The 21,040-nt window shown below is 44.2% G+C and overlaps 1 protein-coding gene across 1 annotated transcript in view; it reads left to right on the forward strand.

Moving 5' to 3' along the window:
- Positions 1 to 18,993, forward strand: part of JPH2 (junctophilin 2) — a 115,786-nt gene extending 96,793 nt beyond the window's left edge. The window contains exons 4-6 of the mRNA XM_084854011.1: positions 10,184 to 11,067; positions 14,783 to 14,875; positions 15,656 to 18,993. Of these exons, the coding sequence (XP_084710137.1) occupies positions 10,184 to 11,067; positions 14,783 to 14,863 (965 nt within the window). The 3' untranslated portion in view covers positions 14,864 to 14,875; positions 15,656 to 18,993. The remainder of the gene's footprint in view (positions 1 to 10,183; positions 11,068 to 14,782; positions 14,876 to 15,655) is intronic.
- The last annotated feature ends 2,047 nt before the right edge of the window (positions 18,994 to 21,040 follow it).

The raw sequence follows: 21,040 nt of genomic DNA on the forward strand, positions 1-21,040 counted from the left end.
TAAAGACTCATTTTTCCAAACATTGACTCAGGTTTGGTGCTGAGCTGAAGTGGTCTGACTACAAATTGGCCGGAGCAGAAGCGGGATGTTTTCCAAAATGCTGAACTGGGGTCTGAGTTGAAGGGGGTGTGTGTGTCAGTCCACATTTCTTATGTATGTATGTAATGTATATACACACACACGCACACCACACACGCACACACATATATTAGAGGTGCGCTTAGACTCAGTTATATATTATATGCAAATTTGTGTTATGGGCCTGTGGCCTGGATCTTTTAACAACCGAACAATGCCCCTGCCCCTACTCTTGAGTAAAAATGAAGGAAAAAGATGTAGTTGTCAGCTTCATCTTTAACGTAGTGTCTCTTCTGGCCCTGGTTTGGTAAAGTCCAGGAAAAGTTTTACTGACTGATACTGCTGATTGCCCCAGTTGGCCCTTGGTGGTCTCTTCTTACACAGCACAGGCTGTGCCAGATATATCTGTCTGCCAGAAATATTCCTCTCAGCTTCAGCAGAATCTTTCAGGATTACTAGTAGTGATAGATGTCACATGGCCCAGATTTTCAGCCACTGCAGTGCTTGATGGACCCTGCCCTCTTTCATTCCGGGAACATCTGGGGGACAGATTATTGGTTTTCTCAAATTCATGCACTAGTTAAAATTATCCTTGCTGATTAGCCAGTGGAAGCAGCTTGCTGTAGTCATTATAGGAAACCCAAGCCAATCCCACAGGAATAAAAGTGTGACTTTATCTGTTCCCTGATTGAACAGGTTGGACTGGATGTGCTCCTTTGGATTCCAGAAGTTTGAATTCATTATTACTGGAATCAGATTCACAAATGCTCTCTCAAAGTTGATTTATGAAGGCAGAAAGCAATTCTGTTTTCTGCAGCTGTCATAAAAAGTGAACAAAACTGTGACATGGTTTTGATCAGAGCTCTTATAAATCTGTCAGTTGAGATAATTACAGTGGCACAACTACATTTTTAAATAGGTTTGTTTTGTGTTTCAGCAGTTGAGTCACAGGGGTTTGTTTAGGTTATGCTAATAAATAAAACAGTTCCACTTTTTTATCATCCCATTATAAAACTGTGCTTTGAATGCTAATGAGTTTATTGTAGGACATGTTTTCCCAGGACATATTCATATAATAGAAGAAAACACAATGAAGTCTTAGTGCTAAAGAAAATCTCAGAGCAGTGCTAACCCAATGTAGGTTTGTGGCACACTGTGATTTTACTCATAATACATGTGGATATGGGTAGCCTTGCTGTAGGGCTAGTAGCCATATTTGTGACATCATCTAGTTCATGTTCTCCCCTTTTAAAATAAATAAACAAACAAACACAATGATATGAATGCATGTGCATTCCCACTCTGGCAAGTGGGAAATACAACTGGAAATTGTATGAAGTGTATATTATAAATGTATATACCACTATAATTCAGAAGAGTTAAACAATTTCACCACAAGATAGTAAAATGTGCCTTTATTTTTAGTCTCTCAGATTATCTGTGCCACATGTAAATGTTGTTAATGTAGGTCAGAATGTGGGAAAGAAATTGAATGAACATTATAGTCAACGCAAGTTTTATGTTCGTATTATAGACTGATTTAGACTGCAATACTATTATTTGCATATTTAGACAGAAAAAAGTTCTACATCTCCAGAATGCTGCGAGTTGTAGGTCTTTTTTCTGTCTAAACATGCATAGGATTGCACCCTTAAATGTCATGTGTGAAAACACCTTGACCTTAATGGAGAATTATTTATTTGAAATACCTTTATACTGCCTTTCAAGGCAGAGCCTCCTTGTGGCATTTCACAAAGTAAACATTTAAAACAATAACATAGAAAATGCAATTAAGACAGCAGCCTAAACATTTAAAAGAACAGCAATCAAACTCACATTTATAAAATAAAAAAGGGCATAATTTAAAACGGGGTGGGTAACTTGCGGACCTCAAGTGGCCCTTGGAAGTTGCTTTGCCCCCCCCCTTCCCCCTATAATCCAGAATAAGGGATCCAATTTGGGTTTTTAACAATGGCTTAACTGCTGCCTCCTTAAGCACAGTGGGAACCACATCCTCCCTCAAAGAGGCATTAGCCACCTCTGAGGTCCAGATGGTAAGCCCAGACCTGGCAGATCTTAATATCCAGGACGGGCATGGATCAAAATTGCAATTGGTGGGTGTAAAATCATCAAGTAACTTGTCCACATCATCAGGCTGCACACACTGTGACCTATCAAAAACAACATGACTAGACAGAACCCTGGCCACATTTATCTCTGAATCTGTCAAAACCAGTGTGAGAGAGCCAGTGTGGTGTAGTGGCTAGAGTGTTGGACTGGGAGCCTGGAGATCCGCGTTCTAGTCCCCACTCAGCCATGGAAGCTCACTGGGTGACTTTGAGCCAGTCACAGACTCTCAGCCCAACCTACCTCACAGGGTTGTTGTTGTGAGGATAAAATGGAGAGGAGGAGGATAATGTAAGCCGCCTTGGGTTCCTTGCAAGAGGAAAAAAGGCGGGATATAAATGCAATAAATAAATAAATAAAACAATGGCATCCAAATCAGAAAGAATGCAAGGGATTTTGTCTGCAAAATGTAATGCAAACCCATCACAGCAAGCCTTTGAGGGTTCCATCTGATCTCCCAGTCCTACGGAGAGCAGGCTTTCCATTTGGAGAAAGCTCTGCTGACTGACATTGTGCAGACACAATTGCAATGAGAAGTATGGGTTTTTTCCCCCATGAGAAGTAAGATTCCATCACCACTAAGTCCTAAAGTAGAGTCTCACCTGTGTTTGTGCTTATCACAAGTTATTTGCCACCTGCACTCTTGATCCAGTGGTTTCAACGGGGGTGGCCTACTCACAAGTTTTGCCTACCTTGTTCAGGCTGAACACAATTGCAGGCCTCTGGTCACCCTTCAATCAGCTTAATGTGTTACAGGCCTTTCTCTTACCAAACTCCACCCCAATTTCCTCTGCCAGGTGTTGGCCTCATGTTACCGGGGCAGTCAGGAGGACAGCCTCAGTCTGGAGCTCCAGTTACTTTTCAGTCAGCTTCATGTGTTAAAAGACCTTCTCTCTGCTTCTGTCAGTTTCAGTGCTTCCTACCTCCTCAGCTTCCCTCACAAATCCTTGGGAGCTAATTAAGACTCATTGCTACAGTTCATAAACAGGTTTCTTTGAGCAGTAGGGAGCAACAGGGAATTTGCTGCCTACTTTTTGCACTGGACTAAGGTTTACCAACACAAATAAATAATAATGTTGTCCATTGCACTGCTGCTAGGAGACCACTGAGGACGCAACCCAGTCAGATGAGGATAGAGTGAAATCTGAATCCAGAAGTCACCTTGCTTAATAGAGACAGGTCAACTGCTCCAGTGTTTTCAACAGGATCTTAGTGTCACAGGTGGTGACCTTATTAGTGGCAATGCACACATCTGACAGCTCTCTTTACTCCAAAGACAGACCTCTGCATTATTTCTCCCCTCCCCATTAACCATCCCTTTACGCTAAACCTGCATCCTTGTACAGACGTACAAGGATTTGGTTAGGCAAAAATGGCTTGTTAGGCTCCAGGACTCCTGCTATTCCTCAATTTGCTATTGGGAGACTGATTTAAAAGGACTGGTTTTAACATGGAGAATTCCCTTCACCAAGCAGTTCCATTGTAACAATCAACACATCTAACTGCCCTGTCCCCAAGATTCTGTCACAAGGCCAAAGCAGCCCTTATGTTAAATAAACAGACATTTGTGTTTTTTTACTCCAGTGTAAGTGCAGGGCCCCCAATCTAGATTGGGACTCTCATGTGTGTGGGGCTTTAATCCTGTCCCCCCACACACACACACACACATTGCAGTCCCTATTTGGGTTACACCCTCCACGCCTGGAATTTATAGTACCAAATAGGGATGCAATTGCTTTAATGGATCACTATTTGACACTATAAATTGCAGACATGGGGAGCCTGAAATAGATCAGGACCCCAGTGTGTGGAGGAGATGTGTGTAGACTCTCCCTCAAGCCATTGCTGAATGTGCAGTGGTCAGGTAGTTGGAGCTGCCACTGACATCCATACTGCAGGAGGCGTGCAACCCTGGTCCCCTGTTAACAGGCTTGGTGAACAATGAAGGAAACAAATGTTGGGATCTTTGTTCATATTGCATTGTTAGTGTTATGGCTGATCATAAAGGGCTTTCCCTTCAGTAACCTGAGCTGTGAAAGTGCATTTCAGGCAAAAGCAACAATTAAAGGGGCAAACTGCCCATTATGTGCAAGATCTGTGGCTGGATCTCCCAGTGTTTTCCTTTTTGCTAAAAGCAGGGAGCCGCCAAATTGCTTGTCACAGTGGCAGGGGGAGAGGGTTTAATCCTTTCTCCTCACCTCTGTGACAGTTTCCTAACCTAGCTGCTGTTAGCAGCAGCTTGTGGGAGGAGCTATTTAGATCAGGAAACCATTATGAGGGGAAGGGAAAAGCACACATACCCCTTCTCTGACTGTGCTATGAGCGTGTTGACAGACTCCCTGTAGCTGCATTTCTGTATAAAAAAGAAAACGTTGGGAGGTCCGATCACAATTATTCCGTCAGTAATGGGTAGTTTGGACCTAAGCGAGAGAATATTAAGGTCTCAGAAGGACCATTTTTGAAGGAAAGGGGGATTGAAATTTGAAATTAAGACAATATTTGCAATATCATAAAGAATGAAATTAACAAAAATAATAAACAGTCCTTTTCGTTCTTCACTTCAGAGGTTGTAAAATTATCTTAGGGTGCAATCCTATGCATGTTTATACAGAAAGAAGTCTAAAATTTGGCTGGCTGGGGAAAGCTGGGAGTTGTAGGACTTTTTTCTGTCTAAACATGCATAGGATTGCATCCTTAATGACTTAATGGTTTGATCCACACAAAAACAATGGGGGAAAGAGCCATTTTTTTTATTTAGATACATACCCTTAATTTCTACAGTAGGGATTTTCATGTCCTTGTGTAAATCAGGTAACAACATCACTATGAGGGGGCTTACTACTGGTAGAATCATAGAATCATAGAATCATAGAATAGTAGGGTTGGAAGGGGCCTACAAGGCCATTGAGTCCAACCCCCTGCTCAATGCAGGAATCCAAGTCAGAGCATCCCTGACAAATGGCTGTCCAGCCTCTTCTTGAAGGCCTCCAGTGTGGGAGAGCCCACCACCTCCCCAGGTAATTGGTTCCATTGTCGTATTGCTCTAACAGTCAGGAAGTTTTTCCTGATGTTCAGCCGGAATCTGGCTTCCTGTAACTTGAGCCCATTATTCCATGTCCTGCACTCTGGGATGATCAAGAAGAGATCCTGGCCTTCTTCTCTGTGACAACCTTTCAAGTACTTGAAGAGTGCTATCATATCTCCCCTCAGTCTTCTCTTCTCAAGGCTAAACATGCCCAGTTCTTTCAGTCTCTCTTCATAGGGCTTTGTTTCCAGTCCCCTGATCATCTTTGTTGCCCTCCTCTGAACCCTCTCCAGTTTGTCTGCATCCTTCTTAAAGTGTGGTGCCCAGAACTGGACACAGTACTCCAGATGAGGCCTAACCAGTGCTGAGTAGAGGGGAACTAGTACTTCCCGGGATTTGGAAGCTATGCTTCTATGAATGCAGCCCAAAAGAGCATTGGCCTTTTTTGCAGCCACATCACATTGTTGGCTCATATTCAGCTTGTGATTGACAACAATTCCAAGATCCTTCTCGCTTGTAGTGTGGTTGAGCCACGTATCCCCCATCTTGTAACTGTGCATTTGGTTTCTTTTTCCTAGGTGCAGAACTTGGCATTTATCCCTATTCAATGTCATTCTGTTGTTTTCTGCCCAGTGCTCCAGTCTATCCAGATCACTTTGAATTTTGTTTATGTCTTCCAAAGTATTAGCTATCCCGCCCAATTTGGTGTCATCTCCAAATTTGATCAGCATTCCCTGCACCTCCTCCTCCAAGTCATTCATAAAAATGTTGAAGAGCACTGGGCCCAGGACTGAGCCCTGCGGTACCCCACTCGTTACCTCTTGCCAGTTTGAGAAGGTCCCATTGATAAGAACTCTTTGAGTCCGATTCTGTAGCCAACTGTGGATCCACCGGATCGTTGTTTCATCTAGCCCACTTTGAGCTAGTTTGCTCATCAGGATATCATGGGGCACTTTGTCGAAAGCTTTGCTGAAGTCGAGGTATATGATGGCTACAGCATTCCCATGGTCTACAAGGGAGGTTACTTGATCAAAAAATGAGATCAGATTTGTCTGGCAGGACTTGTTTTTGACAAATCCATGTTGGCTTCGAGTAATCATGGCATTGTTGTCAAGGTGCTTCCAGATGGATTCCTTTATCATCTGCTCCAGAATTTTCCCAGGGATTGATGTCAGACTGACTGGTCTGTAGTTCCCAGGTTCCTCCTTTTTACCCTTTATGAAGATAGGGACAACATTAGCCCTCCTCCAGTCATCTGGCACTTCCCCCGTGCTCCATGATTTCTCAAAGAGAATAGACAGCGGTTCTGAGAGTTCTTCTGCCAGTTCCTTTATTACTTTCGGATGCAGTTCATCTGGCCCTGGAGATTTGAACTCATTCAAAGTAATTAGGTGTTCCTTGACCATATGCCTATCGATCTCAAGCTGCAATCCTGCCCCTTCAGCCTGTACTTCGCCTTTGCCAGGGGGGTCATAGACCCTCTTTTGGGAGAAGCCTGAGCCAAAGTAGGAATTGAGCACCTCTGCCTTTTCTTTGTCATCTGTTATCGTTTTGCCATCCTTATTTAATAGCTGAACCACCATTTCTTTCCTCTGCCTTTTACTATGCACGTAGCTGAAGAAAGCCTTTTTGTTGTTTTTACCATCCCTTGCTAACCTCAGCTCATTCTCAGCTTTAGCCTTCCTGACGCCATCCCTGCAATTCTGTGCTATCTGCCTGTACTCTTCCTTTGTTACTTGGCCTTCTTTCCACTTCCTATATGTGTCCTTTTTTGTTTTCAGGTCATCCCTTAGCTTTTTGTGAAGCCACATTGGCTTCTTCTGTTGTCTTCCACCTTTTCTTCTTGTTGGAATTGTTTGATTGTGCCTTTAGAATTTCCTTTTTTAAAAGCTCCCACCCATCTTGGACTCCTTTTCTCGTTAGCGTCGCTTGCCATGGGACCTTACTGATCATTGTTCTGAGTTTATTAAAATCAGCTTTCCTAAAATCCAGGGTATGCGTTTGACTACACTCAGCTTTTGTTTCCCTTAGAACCAAGAACTCAAGTACAACATGGTCGCTTTCCCCCAGAGTTCCTGTAACTGCTACTTTATCCACTAAGTCATCTCTGTTGGTTAGGAGGATCAAGTCAAGGATAGCCCATCCTCTAGTTCCTTCCTCTACTTTCTGTAGGAGGAAGTTATCCGCCACACAAGTCAGGAATTTCCTGGAGGGGCCATGTTTTGCAGAATTTGTCTCCCAACAAATATCGGGGAAATTGAAGTCCCCCATTACTACTACATCATGCTTCCTTAAAACATTGGCTATTTGCTTTTCAAAAGTTTCATCCTTGTTTTCTCCTTGATTGGGTGGCCAGTAGTAGACTCCGACCACCAGGTTCCTTTTATTCTTTGCTCCATTTATTTTGATCCAGATGCTCTTGATGGGGCTACCAAGCTCCTCCTCCTGTATTTCTGTGCAGAGATATGTATTTTTCACATACAGTGCAACCCCACCTCCCTTTCTGTTCCTCCTGTTCTTTTTGAACCAGTTATATCCTTCAATTGCTGTATTCCAGTCATGAGAGTCATCCCACCAAGTCTCAGTTATACCTATCAGGTCATAATTTCCCTCTTGTCTTAAGAGTTCAAGTTCGTTCTGTTTGTTTCCCATACTCTGGGCATTAGTATATAGACATTGAAGACCATGTGCTTCATAGTCTGGCTTTCTTCCTACATGTGTCTGAAGACTATTATTGGGCGCTATCAGAGCTGTTCTCTCCGTTGCAGTGCATGCGCCTACGTCCATTGTTACCCCCAACATTACATCTCCCTTCCCCGTAGGATTCAGTTTAAAGCCCTCCTGATGAAGTTCTTCATGCTGTGGCCAAACACATTCTTCCCATCCTTTGTGAGGTGCAACCCGTCCCTAGCCAGCAGCCCATCTTCCAGGAAGTATATCCCGTGGCCCCAGAATCCAAATCTCTCTCGTCGGCACCACCTTCATAGCCAGTCATTCACCCGCAGTATTTTTCGTTCCCTTTCTATCCCTCTTCTAACTACTGGAAGGATGGATGAGAAAACTATCTGGGTCCCAAAGTTCTTGAGTTTCCTTCCCAAAGCTTCAAAGTCTGATGTGATCTCTTCGTAGCTCCGCTTGGCGGTATCATTTGTTCCCACATGGATGAGAAGAAAGGGATACCTGTCAGTGGGCTTTATAAGTGCAGGCAACCTTTCAGTCACGTCTCTAATCTGTCCTCCTGGAAGACAACATACCTGGCGAGTCCACGGGTCTTCGCGACATACTTGGGTCTCGATCCCATGCAGCAAGGAGTCTCCCACTACTACCACTCATCTCTTCTTCTTCTTGTAGGCCTGGGTTTTATCGCCTCTGTTTGACTGACCTTCAGCCTCTTGCTCACTCTCATGCAGGTTCCCCTGTGATTCTTCCTCTGCAGGCTGTCCTCCAGTCTCATCCGCAAGTCCCTGGAATCGGTTCCACAGCTCCACTGCTTCCACTGGTGCAGAGTGGCGTCTAGTTCTTCTTCTCCTAACTGTCACCCTTTTCCAAGGAGTATCCTCTACTCCATTTTTCTTCTCCTCAGCATTTCCCACTGCCTGATCTTGCTGTTGCTCTTCAAGCTTCTGGTCTTCCCTTTGCTGCTGTAGTTCCCCCATTCTGTCCAAGAACTCTTCGTGTTCTCTTATTCCCCGGAGGGTCGACAGTCGCCGCTCCAGTCCACTTACTTTTTCTTCCAGCAGCATGATCAATTTGCACTTGTTGCAGGTGTAGGCCATGTTGTTCTCAGGCAAGAGAAGAAACATTGCACACACCTTGCAGGTCACCACCACTGGAGAGTCTTGTCCTTCCATAGCCTCTTTTCCCTTTTTGTGTCTAGCTTTGTGATTGTTCTAGACTAGCCTGTGCCTGCTCCTCTACTCAGTAGAGGTTAAAAGCAGAGTCCCACTGGTGTGAAAGCATGTGTTACAAGACAAATAAATGGAAAAAAGTTAGTTAAAAAAATAATAATAAAAAAATGTTAGGGGCCTCCCCCTTGACCTCCCCCTTGACCTCCCCATGCCAACTCCTGTTTGCTCCCCCTGTTCACTCGCTCTGGTCGCTCGCTCTCTGGGAGCTTGCCTGCTTCTGTAGGCCCTGGACCCGCTGGAGCAGCTTTCTCTGCTCTGCTCTGCTCTGCTCTGCTCTGCTCAGCTGGGAGGCGGGAAACAGACTGAAGCTTCCCGCCCAGTCAGCTGCTGGGAGTACTCAGACCACACCCCTCCAATTCAGTTGGAGCTCTCAGAAGCACCTGGTGAGCTCACAGCTAATCAGAAGGTTAAAGGGCAGCCTCCTGGGCTTCCTGCAGCCCACTTACCTCTTAGCCTCTGTCTCCTTTGTCTCCTTTGTCTCTTCAACCACTGCAACTCCCCTGGCCAACTCCTGTTTGCTCCCCCTGTTCGCTCGCTCTCTGGGAGCTTGCCTGCTTCTGTAGTCCCTGGACCAGCTGGAGCAGCTTGCTCTGCTCTGCTCTGCTCAGCTGGGAGGCGGGAAACAGACTTATACCTATTCACAGATGAGGAATTGTGGCTGCAAAGAGATTCCCACTTAGGGTGCCTTTACAATTGACCCTATGGATAGAAATACCTTTCCCCCTTATACAAGTCAAATAATAGCTCCATCTTAATGAACTGACTAAAATCCATATTAACTGATGTTCAGTTTTCAAATGAGTTTGACCTACGTTTCATGTATAACAGTCAGACGTTCTATACTGGAGGGTAAAAGTGCTTTTAGCAATGTGTTACTTTGGAAAGCTCCATCCATCCATCGGTGCTGAGTTGGGATGGAACCCATGTCTTTCATGTGGGAGTCCAAAAATGTATGCCCTAGATTTATGCCTTCTCATTCTACAGGAACTTCATGTTGGTTGACTGCATATTCATAATACTCCAAACCACTTATTTTGTTTCCTAGGCCCTGAATACTTGAAGAGGAGGCTGCTCCAGGAACTCATGGAAAATGAAGAGAATACTGACAATATGGAAGAAGAGGCACCACCTGTGGAAGAGCCCCCTCAGCTAACATCTCCTGAAAGTCCTCAGGCTGATGAACAAGATTCCACCAAACCCAAGGAAAGTCCAGCTCGAACTCCATCACCAGCTGGAACACCACCTGAGGCCAAGCGTGCTAAGCAGGGTTCCCAGAAAAATAGTTTTCATGGCCCTGGGACCTGGAACGGAGATCACACCAAGGATGGGAGTAACACAGGAAGTAGGCCCAACACACCTTCTAATGCTCTTTTGGCACCAGCAGAGAAGTTGGCTGGTACCAGCAGACCTGCTTCCCGGAGCCCCAGCCGACATAGCCATGTGAGGATTGCTGCTGAGCAGATGGGGATCAAACCCCTTCAGAGGATACATCAGGAAGGTGATGTTGCATTATTTGAGGGCTATCACAGTTATGCTGTGAGGACCTCCCCGGTTACTCCCCCATTAGACTATGAGGAAGAATCATTCCCTGACTCCAAATTGCCTGCTAAGCCAAGTTCCCCAGAGCCAAAAGCTGATGTGAATGCTATTGAACCGAAGGTGGAGCTACCAAAGAGGGGAGGTACACCTGTCTCCCAGCATGAACCAGCTCATGAAGAGAAAAAAACGCTCAAAGCAGAACCTAAGCAGGAGCCCAAACAACACCCTCCCCCTGAACCCAAAGTAGAAGAGAAAGCAGAAGCAGCAATCGAAGGCAAGCCTGAACGGAAGACTGAAACTAAGGTGGCGGCCAAAATTGAGCCCAAGGCTGTGGTAAAAAAAGTTCCTCTGCCAGAAGCAGCAGCAAAGGAGGTGGAAGAACATGAAGAGGTGATGTTGGACTGCCCACAGTGGAGGGGATAGGGTTTTTTTTTTTAGTGGCGGCGGGCAGGTAGGAGAACAATAAACTGAGAGCCACATTCTAAATTTCCCATTTATTTACTGATGACAGTTGTGCCTCATTGTTTTCATATGGAAAAACTGAGGCTCATGCACAATATTTCCACATCTGATCTGGGAGACTAAATTGGCACACTGCCTTGGTGCAAAAATATATATTTTATAAAACCACAGTATTTCTGTGTCAAGTGAGTTTTATGTGTTCTATCATCAGATAAAGGGCTGTCAAGTACTGAGTACTGGGAACTGGCATTTTACCTTAGGTCAGTAGGTGCCATCAGGCACAGCTAGGTAATGATTAGTAGGTAGTTAAATCCTAAGAAGCGTGCATGTGATAATAGTTTGATGGGGTGTGTATATTTCTCATCTCTTATCCCAGCCCTCCTCCTTAAATTAAGCTGGATGCAGTATCAGAAAAGGGTTTTTGCTGCGAAGTCTGCTTGATGGATTGGAACTTTTTGGTGTAGGAAATGTTGATGGAGATTTTTTCCATGGATCTATCTGCTACTTGGAGCATAATCGTATGTATGTTTAGAAAGAAAAGGGCCTACAACACTGCAATCCCGGCTGAGTGATGCTGGGGGTTGTAGGACTTTTTTTCTGTCAAAAAGTACATAGATAGGATTGCACCCTTATACTCTTAGTACCACCAGGGCACTAAAATGCTAACTGCATTGACATACTATTAGACTGAACATTCCTGGATTGCAGAACAGGTTGAGGGTACTTTCATCCATCCCCTGATGTAGCATTGATCACTTTGACCCAGTTGAGTCAGGGCTTGATTTTTTTAAAACTGATTTTTTTTGCTGGCACATTAATCCTTAGGGCTGGTTTACACAAGCATTGATTGCCTCCTTTTTGGTGATGTGAGGTGATATGAAAGTACTATCTGGGATGGCTTATTCATACATGCAAGTTATTGTTTGAGGTGGCAGTCATCAAGTGGTTATCGTACTTGTGTAAACTCTCTCTTAGCAATGATGATCAATAGTGCTTGGGTTCTATCTATTGTCTGATTCACACAATCTGGGTTGCTTGAATATGTGGTGAGTCTGACCACAGGGCAAAGAGAGAGAGAGAGAGAGAGAGAGAGAGAGAGAGAGAGAGTTTAAACAAAGGCAGACATTTTAATGTGCCACCACAATGGTTTCCAAAGTGAGTCATTAGCAGCATCAGATATCCGCTCGAACTGAAAAACATATGATCCATGGTGGAGCAATCATGTACGTGGTTCTTACCTGTTCAACCCAATGTCTGGGACATGTGAGTAGGTCCCCAGCTGCACTTGCTGTGTAGCTTTGTGAAAGATATGCCATCACCATCACAACAATCCTAATGTATCCAAAGAAGAGAGTACTGACCATGGGATCTTCATTTGTATTTTCTCTCCAGGGTTTAGCTCTAATAACAGCTTTGAGTAGGATCTTGAAAGAGGTAGTCATCAGTTCCACCAAACTGGATCTAAGAAAGCAATCCTAAGAGGTGGAGCGAAGTGGTGGATCATTTCCAAAACCCTGCCAGCTCGAACTGGCCAGGGTGGGAGGCGGGCCTCTTCTTCTCCCCCCAGGTGAACTTGAAAAAAGCCCTCCCCCATTGAAACTAATGAGGAAGGGGGATTCACTACATTAGTCCCAGGCTAGTGTAGTTGATGGTTCTTATCACTGGGCCTCTCAGGGGAACAAAGGGTCTTTTGATCCAGCAGATCCAATGCCGCTTCTGCCCTACCCCCAGAATGCCCCATCTCGGAACCTTCACCTGCAGAGATTTCTAGGGGTGTAACTGGGGACTTTGCTCTATCTTAACCACCACCAGCCAACATATTTTGAGCTTATGGCTGCTGTGCACAGTGCCCCTAATCTGTGTATGTATTATTACATTTAGATTTGTGGCTGAATGGTTTGCTTGATAAATGGGTAGTGTGTTGAATTTAATGGGGCGTTGTTCTTTCTTTCTTTTTTTAAAGCAGAGGCTCCATTGATAGACTCTTCAGAGCTCCTTACTGTGACTGCTTAATGCTACTGTGTAAATCTCTCACCCCTAACAATGAATCCAATTACTGCTTAGCTTGAATGTATGCTAAAATGGTTTGGATTTCTGTTCATAGGGTGAAGACAGGAGAACGGTTTAATAGATATGCATTTTGGTAAACTTTTGAGACCTGTTTGCTAGGGTAGGCTAGATAGGCTTTCTTATACAATCAGCAGTCGCTTGTATTTTGACATGGTATTTCATAGCTGATGTAGCCTTAGTGTGTCATGTTCACAGAGCTCTTATAACTGGTCTGCTTTCAGTCGGTGTTTCAAATGCCTTACGTGAATCTATGGCACAGCCACATTTGGAATAACTGTGTACAGTTCTGATTGCCTCATCTCAAAAAGCATTTCATAGGCCAGGCAGAGCCTGCAGAAAAAAGCAACCAAATTGATCAAGGAGATGGGCACACCTTCCTTATGAAGAAAAGTTAAAGCATTTGGGGATTTTGAGTTTAGAAAAAAGACTGCTGAAGGGCACGGGGACATGAGAGATTATGATTATGCATGGTGTGGTGAAAGTAGGTAGAGCAGCCTTCCCCAACCTGGTGCCCTCCAGATAGGTTAGACTGCAGCTTCCCATGCTGGCTGGGAATGATGGGAACCATAGTTCATCACATCTGGAGGGGAAAAGCTGGGATAGAGAGAAGTCTATGATGGGAACCATAGTTCATCACATCTGGAGGGGAAAAGCTGGGATAGAGAGAAGTCAGTGTGGTGTAGTGGTTAGAGTGCTGGACTAGGACTCAGGAGATCTGGGTTCTAGTCCCCACTCAGCCATGAAGCTCATTGGGTAACTTTGGGCCTGTCGCTGACTCTCAACCTAACCTACCCCACTGGGTTGTTGTGAGGATAAAATGGAGAGGAGTAGGACCATGTAAGCCACCTTGGCTTCCTTGCAAGGTGAAAAAAGCAGGATATAAATGTAATAATAAATAGTCTGCCCCCCCAACACACAATTTCATGATACTAAGACTTGTGACTCGCCCAATGGAATGGATTGGCCGTAGGTGCAAGACCAACACAGGAACGTACTTCTTCACACAGTGCTTAATTACTTTATGGAATTTGCTGCCACAGAATTCACTGCTGGCTTTCGATACTACCTTAGATGGCTTTAAAGGGGATTAAACACATGTATGGAGGAAGGTAGATTATTGATTGTTATTAGCCACTATCCCTGTATTGAACGTCTAATGTTCAGAGGCAGTAAGTATGCCACTGATACCAGTTGCTGAGGGCAACAGTGTGGGCAAGCTGTTGCCTTCATGTCGTGCTGCACATCTGTGTGAAACAGAGTGCTGGCCTAACTTTAGCTTGCCCAGGGATCAGACATCATGACAAGCTGCATTTAGTCTAAAATGGAAGCAAAAGCTTCTGAACTCCACTTTGTAGCCACACTGGAAGGGGAAGGGGGAGTGCATGAACCCAAGGCTTGCTGTGGCTTATGAACGCTAAACCATGGTTTAGCTTTATGTGTGAATGCAGCCATGTCTGTGTAAAATAAAAAAAAAAAAGTCTGTGGTTTTTCCGTAAGCCAATCTTGTAAGGAAATTTTTATTCTGTGTCTCTAAAACAAACGACAGTAGATAATATTGTCCTTTTTTTCTTAGGGACCTAACACAATAATCATCTGCATGGTCATCTTATTGAACATTGGCCTTTCCATCTTATTTGTGCATTTCCTGACATGATGAGCTGCTCAGGTAAGGGTGACGAATCATACAACAGCTTTGGGTGCCCTGTTGTTTTGATACTTGGTGCAGGAGGTAAGGGCTGGATCCTTGCCACAGGAAGCCCTCTTTTGACATACCTTACAGAAGGAGAGTGCACGTGTCAGCAAAGCAAGAGAAATGGAGCTGCCCCAGTTCATATGTTGGTGGCAGAGGCAGCTGCTTCCTCTCCTCTGCCATCCCCTCTGAAGACTTAGTAAACTGGGGTTTCCTCCCCAACAGGTTCATGCAATTTCTCTCTTTCGATGGGATGATGGCTGGGAATCACACAAACAAGAACTCTACACATTTCCTCATTTCTTTTTCCGGGTTCATGATGGAGAAGAGGGCAGCCCAGTCTTCCCTCCACTATATGATGGCTGCTGCCACTGCCAAATTATGGATCAGGCAGAGATGTGGGGGATAGAGAAAAATGAGAAAGAAGGGGGAAATTGTCTCACAGTCTAGTGGTGTGTGTGATACTTAGGTATTTACAAGCCAAAATATTGGCTGTAGGCTTCTAATCCCTTATAAAAGAATGGAGAGTCCTCCCATCCTGTAACGCTTTCTCCAGTTCAAAGCTTTTTACAGCTACAATCCTATACACGCTTATCTGGGGGTAAGACCAATCGAACTTGATAGGACATCTGAGAAGACATGCATAGGATTCCAGTGTAAATGTGGCACATTAAACATTAGCATATCAGTAATTATGACTTCTGTTGCCATTGCATCTCCCTAATGTTTTTCTCTCTCTGACTTTTATCCTCATAGAAGTTTCTGCTGATGTAGGCAATAGACCTTGTCAGGGATATAACACCATCCATTCAGAACGATCTAAAGTGGAAGGAGCTTAGAAGAACTCAGTGGTTGCACTGAGGTCATAAACTTTCATTCAATGTTTATGAATTGGTGAGCTGTTTAGCCCTAACCATGGGCGATCTCTTCTGCCTAGCAGCAAGAAGCCTTGAATTTTGCAACCCCCTCCTCATTCTTCCATTCATTGTGAACAGGAATTCCCTTAAAGGTTCATTACTTTGGTGACCTACTGTGCTGCTGTTTGAAGAAACAAGGGATTCATCTATAACTGCGGAAACAAAAATGAAGCACACTCTTCCTCCATGAAAATGTCAGGCTTCGCTGGAAGACTCATTGTTACAGATCGCCTAAAGAACATCATGTTTCTAAATCATGCAGCAGCCAGGAATAATGGTTATAGCTGTGGATTTAATTTCCCCACCCAAACTAAGATAATACTTAATTAAATCTTAGGAAAAGTCAGGCTGTTTTCCCTGCTGCTATATAATTCTAAATCATTCTGTTTAGAAGTCCAGACTCTAAGCGGACAAAAACCATTTATTTGAATAGCAGATCCCATTCTAGGATGTAAGTGAATCCACAGTGAAATATGTCTTCTTCTATCCTACTGTCTCATGAATTTCAGTTTAAAAGGTGCTTAAATGAAGTCTGGTTGTAAGCAATCCCCATACGCGGATCCCTTGCAATATTGCTGAGTACTATTTAGATGGAGTGAATTTTTTTTTTAGAGCTTAAGAAACCTGCAAACTAGAGGCTGCATTTTTGAATGTGTCCTACTGCAAGTACTAGTAGATGATGTCTGTGCTCATTTAATAGTTAAGTAGTGCCTTAGCATACTCTTTGTTGCTGGGAGTTGCCTACTCCCCAAAGGTTAGACCAGCAGTGAGATCCACTTCACACACCATCCTTTTCAGATGCACACATGACTTGGCATCTGCAAAACCGTAAAAATGTAATGTGTGAATCTGCCCTAAATGTGCCTGGATGTTTTATCCACTTCCTTTTTTTGAACAAAGCATGGACTTCTGAGTAAGTTTCAAAAAGCTTTCTAAAAAGTGCCTTATTTAAAACTGACTGTGAATTTTATGTACACTAACACTCCGTAGGACAGCAGCAGCTGGTTAAAAATAAGAACGTGAAAGAAGGAGACTGGAGAATTAGTGGGTTTTTAAAAGGAGACACCAGTTGTAGATGCCAAAAGGTGAATGGCTTATAAATATGGTGCCACAGACATACAACAGGTATATGCAAAGGATAGTGTTTTCAGATTATTTATAAATTGCTGAAAATGAATTAGGAAAGCAGGAGTGATGATATTTTGTGCCTTTCCCCTTTCTTTTTATATAATAAACAAATTATACTGTAAATTGGAGGAGGAGAGATACATTACCTTTGTCAGAAACTATGTAATAGAACAGTCCTCAGAAAAGATAGGTGAGAGTGTTTGAAGAACATCCACACAACATGGGGTGATAACAGTTTCATCAGGCTTGTGTTTTATTCTTAACTTTTTTCTCTTCTCCAGAGTATATTCATAACAACCAGGCTGTTATTTGCTTTTGAGATTCAACAGCCTGATTCCTGGCAATCCAGCTGCCAGGTGTACAGTTCAGTATGCCAGTTGCTTAAGTTTATAACTGTGCATGTGATTTTCTTTGAGAGACCTGACGTGGCCTTTATTTATCACGAAACACCAAATCTGATCCTTTTGAAAAGTGCTGGGATTGTTTCCCCCACCCCAGTCCTGCTTTATACAAATATGATGTGCTCTCGTTGTTATGCTTTGCTTTTTGCAATGGAGGGTGGCCAGACATTTTCTGTCTTAATTCACAGAGGACAGTCCTATATTTGAAGGTGTCCTCTGTTTAGAAGTCTCTTCAAGTCAGGTTTAAAGATAAAGAACCACAAGGAAGTTGGCCATCAGCAATTAGCATGTGAACAGTAGACAGAACAGGTGCACAGATTACCTGGTTACAGTCTTCCCCACTGTGGTGAGATGTATAGTTTTTAAAATTTAAATTATAGTAATTATTTCTAAATTTGCATCTATACTTATAAATTAGCACATGCAATTTTTGTGCAATCGTGTGTCCTCTTTTGTCCTCTTTTTTGGTAACGCATGTCCTCTTTTTGGTATTGTGTAACTGACCACCCTATTGCAATGTGATGAGAAAAGTAGATAGATTTGCTTTGTGGCATATATAAATATATAGGCCGGGATCCAGAGGGCTACTTTAAGCATGCCCAAAGGCTTGTGTGCATCCAGTGGATTATGTATATATATTTTACTTGTTTCCTTTAAACAGTTAAAACTCCATATCAGATCATAAACTGGTTTTGAAACCTGTCACTTTCAAATGTGGGTTGCCATTCGGTGTGCAGTGGCTATAATTCCAACAAGTCCAAACCCCTGTTTTGTGTCCAGTTCTTTGGATCCTAACCATATAGGTTCTGTGTGTATATGTGTGTGTGTGTGTGTACGTGTATTTCTCTTATAAAAGAGAGAGAAAGAGATCCTTAGGGCTTGTGCACACATAGTTAGCCTTCAGCCACTACAACGTGTAGTTACTGCTGTGTTTACATGCAGGTAGCCACAAGCCTACCTCCAAGAAATAACGATAAGTAATTCAGTAGAGTAGGAGTGGCTCACATTCAGGGTGTGGCTCCCAAGCACTTTCATGTTCCCTGCCATCTTTCTTGAATCCCAAGAAGCTCAGCCTTCAGTTTTTTGAAAAGGTAGTTTTCAACCCCTTTTTTGTTCCAAAGATGAGTTTGAATGTGACAGCAAAGATAAATAGTGCACAAACATAATGCATCACATCCAGAGCTCGATGTGAGTTCCAATGCACACTGGAAGCTTCTGCATGTGTGAGCTTTTCCATTCACTTCAATGGAAGGGGCATCTCTGCACACACATATGTACAAGCTGCCTCCTCCTTTACAGTGAATGGAAAGCTCTTGCAGGCAGAGGAGCTGCACATGTGTATGTGCACCTGCATCTCCCAGGAACCACTGGATCAGGGCAACGCATGATTAAGCCTTGTGGGTTTTTGTTTCCAAGGGGGAGCAGGAATAGGTTTACCTCAACTTCGCATGCCTTCAGAAATAGGTTTTTGTTGTTCAATTTTTGCAGGTCTTACAAAACTACAAATGCATCACCACCAGCAACACACCTCATCACAGATTTTAAAATCAAAAGTGTATAACAATTTGTGTAATATTGTCCAGACATTTCCATCAGTTGTTCTACTGGATGATTATGTGCAATAATAAAAGGTTATTTTGCTCACGTCACCATCTGTGAATTTTTAGATGAATATGGGGGAACGAACGATCTGTGTCAATTAACAAGATGAAGGCTACAAGTCGCAAGCCATCAGGGTGCAATCTAGTCACAGTTACGTCATTTTAAGTCCCAGGGTTTCAGTAGGACTTTGACTAGATAGTGTGTGCCAAAACAGGGGTGGGGAATGGTTTGTGGGTAGGGGTGGATGGATCAGACGATGTCAGAGGGCAGGGCCACACCCCAGCTGAAGGGTCACCTGGAGCTCCTTTAACCAGTGCTTTGGTCAGGAACCCAGGTTCACTGCATGTGAGCTTTCCCAATCATGGAGAGCCCTGACCCAGTGAAGCCACCCTGAGTGAGGTGCCAGCTGGAGGAATGCTTACTGACTGGAGTGGGTATTCCCTTCCCCACTATCCTTTGGGGGCAGGGCTTTGGGGTGGGTCCTTGCCTGAGGTGCCACAGGCATTCATGTGGCCAGCCTGGTGGGCCAAACGTGGCCCACAGGACAGAGGTTCCCCACCCCTGTGCTGAAATCTCTCCCAGTTAAGTCTTAGGAGTGCTTCGCTTTGATGGAATCATGTCCCAAGAGCTTTTGATTTCAATTGATTTGTGGGTCAGCTACACAACTGCTAATTATGGAAAATTAGGGAGCTGGTGGGAATGTATGAAATTTGTATCATGGCTTAGTTTGTCATAGCTGTACAGTTCAGAATGTTCAGACATACATATTGGGAAGAGAGACAGGATTGGCTTACTGGCTACTGAGATCACAAAAAAACCCTCATCTCTGTATTGAGAGAGGCTTTTCCTTACTGTTGTTCCTAAGGGGCCTAGGACAGGGCTTGGGAGCATCTTTGAGATGAAAGATCACAGGTCCTTCAACACAGTTACTTTCCCCTTCCTCTCTGTTTTCTGATAATACGTCTCTTGTTTCCTCCTTGAAGTAGTTCAAGAGGAGAAGATGAACAGCCACAAGCCCTATGCAGGTGTTTGCCTGCTTGCATGTAGTGGATCATGGGTGCGCACATAGGCCTTAACCCCAGTATTCCTACTTCTGTTTAGACCTTTGCATGTTGAGCGCAAAGGTCTATATAGGGCTCTGTAAGCATGTTCCGCTGAACATACTTACAGAGGTTCCATGACCACACACCTGCCTTATCAAGGTTTCCAGTCATGGGACTTCTGTAAGCACATCCAGCTGAATGCACTTACAGAGCCCTATACATAGCTTTGTACTCAATGCATGATGGTCTAAATGGAAGCCAGGTGCGCAGGGACATTGAGCGCAAAGGTCTAATTGGAAGCTGGGTGTGCAGGGATGTTGGGGTGGGGCTTATGTGTATTCCTACATCCCCTACACATGAGCAGGTGAACACCTGAATAGGGCTATATGCTTGCAGACATCTAGGATGAATGCCATAACAGACATAGGGTTGGAACCAGATATAGGAATGTGCAACGGGGCTAATGGAAGTGGAGTTCCCCATTCCCTTCCTCTCCACAGCAGCCCCTCCAGCCCCTTGAAAATGCTGCACTGAGGGGGAGGGGACCCTGCTGAATTGGGTGAACTGTGGTGAGGGGGGATCCCTGAAAAATCAGGCAGAGGAACTTTCTGAGAGCGGAGCTTTTCCATCTATGGAAGGCAGATCCTGGATCCAACACACGGTTTGTAGTTTTTTTCTGATATAAACAGCTGTCCAGTGTCCAATGCAATGGAAGTGTGTGGGCCTATATTTAGGCATTCTTGTTCAAAATATTGGACAAGAATGCCTAAATATAGGTGGGATCCAGATTCATGCTGGATCAACTGCACAATGGAAGTGGAGTTCCTTGCCCCCTTCCTCCAGTGGAGTTCCTTGCCCCCTTCCTCCAGTGGAGTTCCTTGCCCCCTTCCTCCAGTGGAGTTCCTTGCCCCCTTCCTCCAGTGGAGTTCCTTGCCCCCTTCCTCCAGTGGAGTTCCTTGCCCCCTTCCTCCAGTGGAGTTCCTTGCCCCCTTCCTCCAGTGGAGTTCCTTGCCCCCTTCCTCCAGTGGAGTTCCTTGCTCCCTTCCTCCA

Source organism: Heloderma suspectum, chromosome 4 (genome assembly GCF_057233095.1).
Source record: "Heloderma suspectum isolate Gila_16-S chromosome 4, 16-S_ref, whole genome shotgun sequence".
In the NCBI taxonomy this organism is placed as follows: domain Eukaryota; kingdom Metazoa; phylum Chordata; class Lepidosauria; order Squamata; family Helodermatidae; genus Heloderma; species Heloderma suspectum.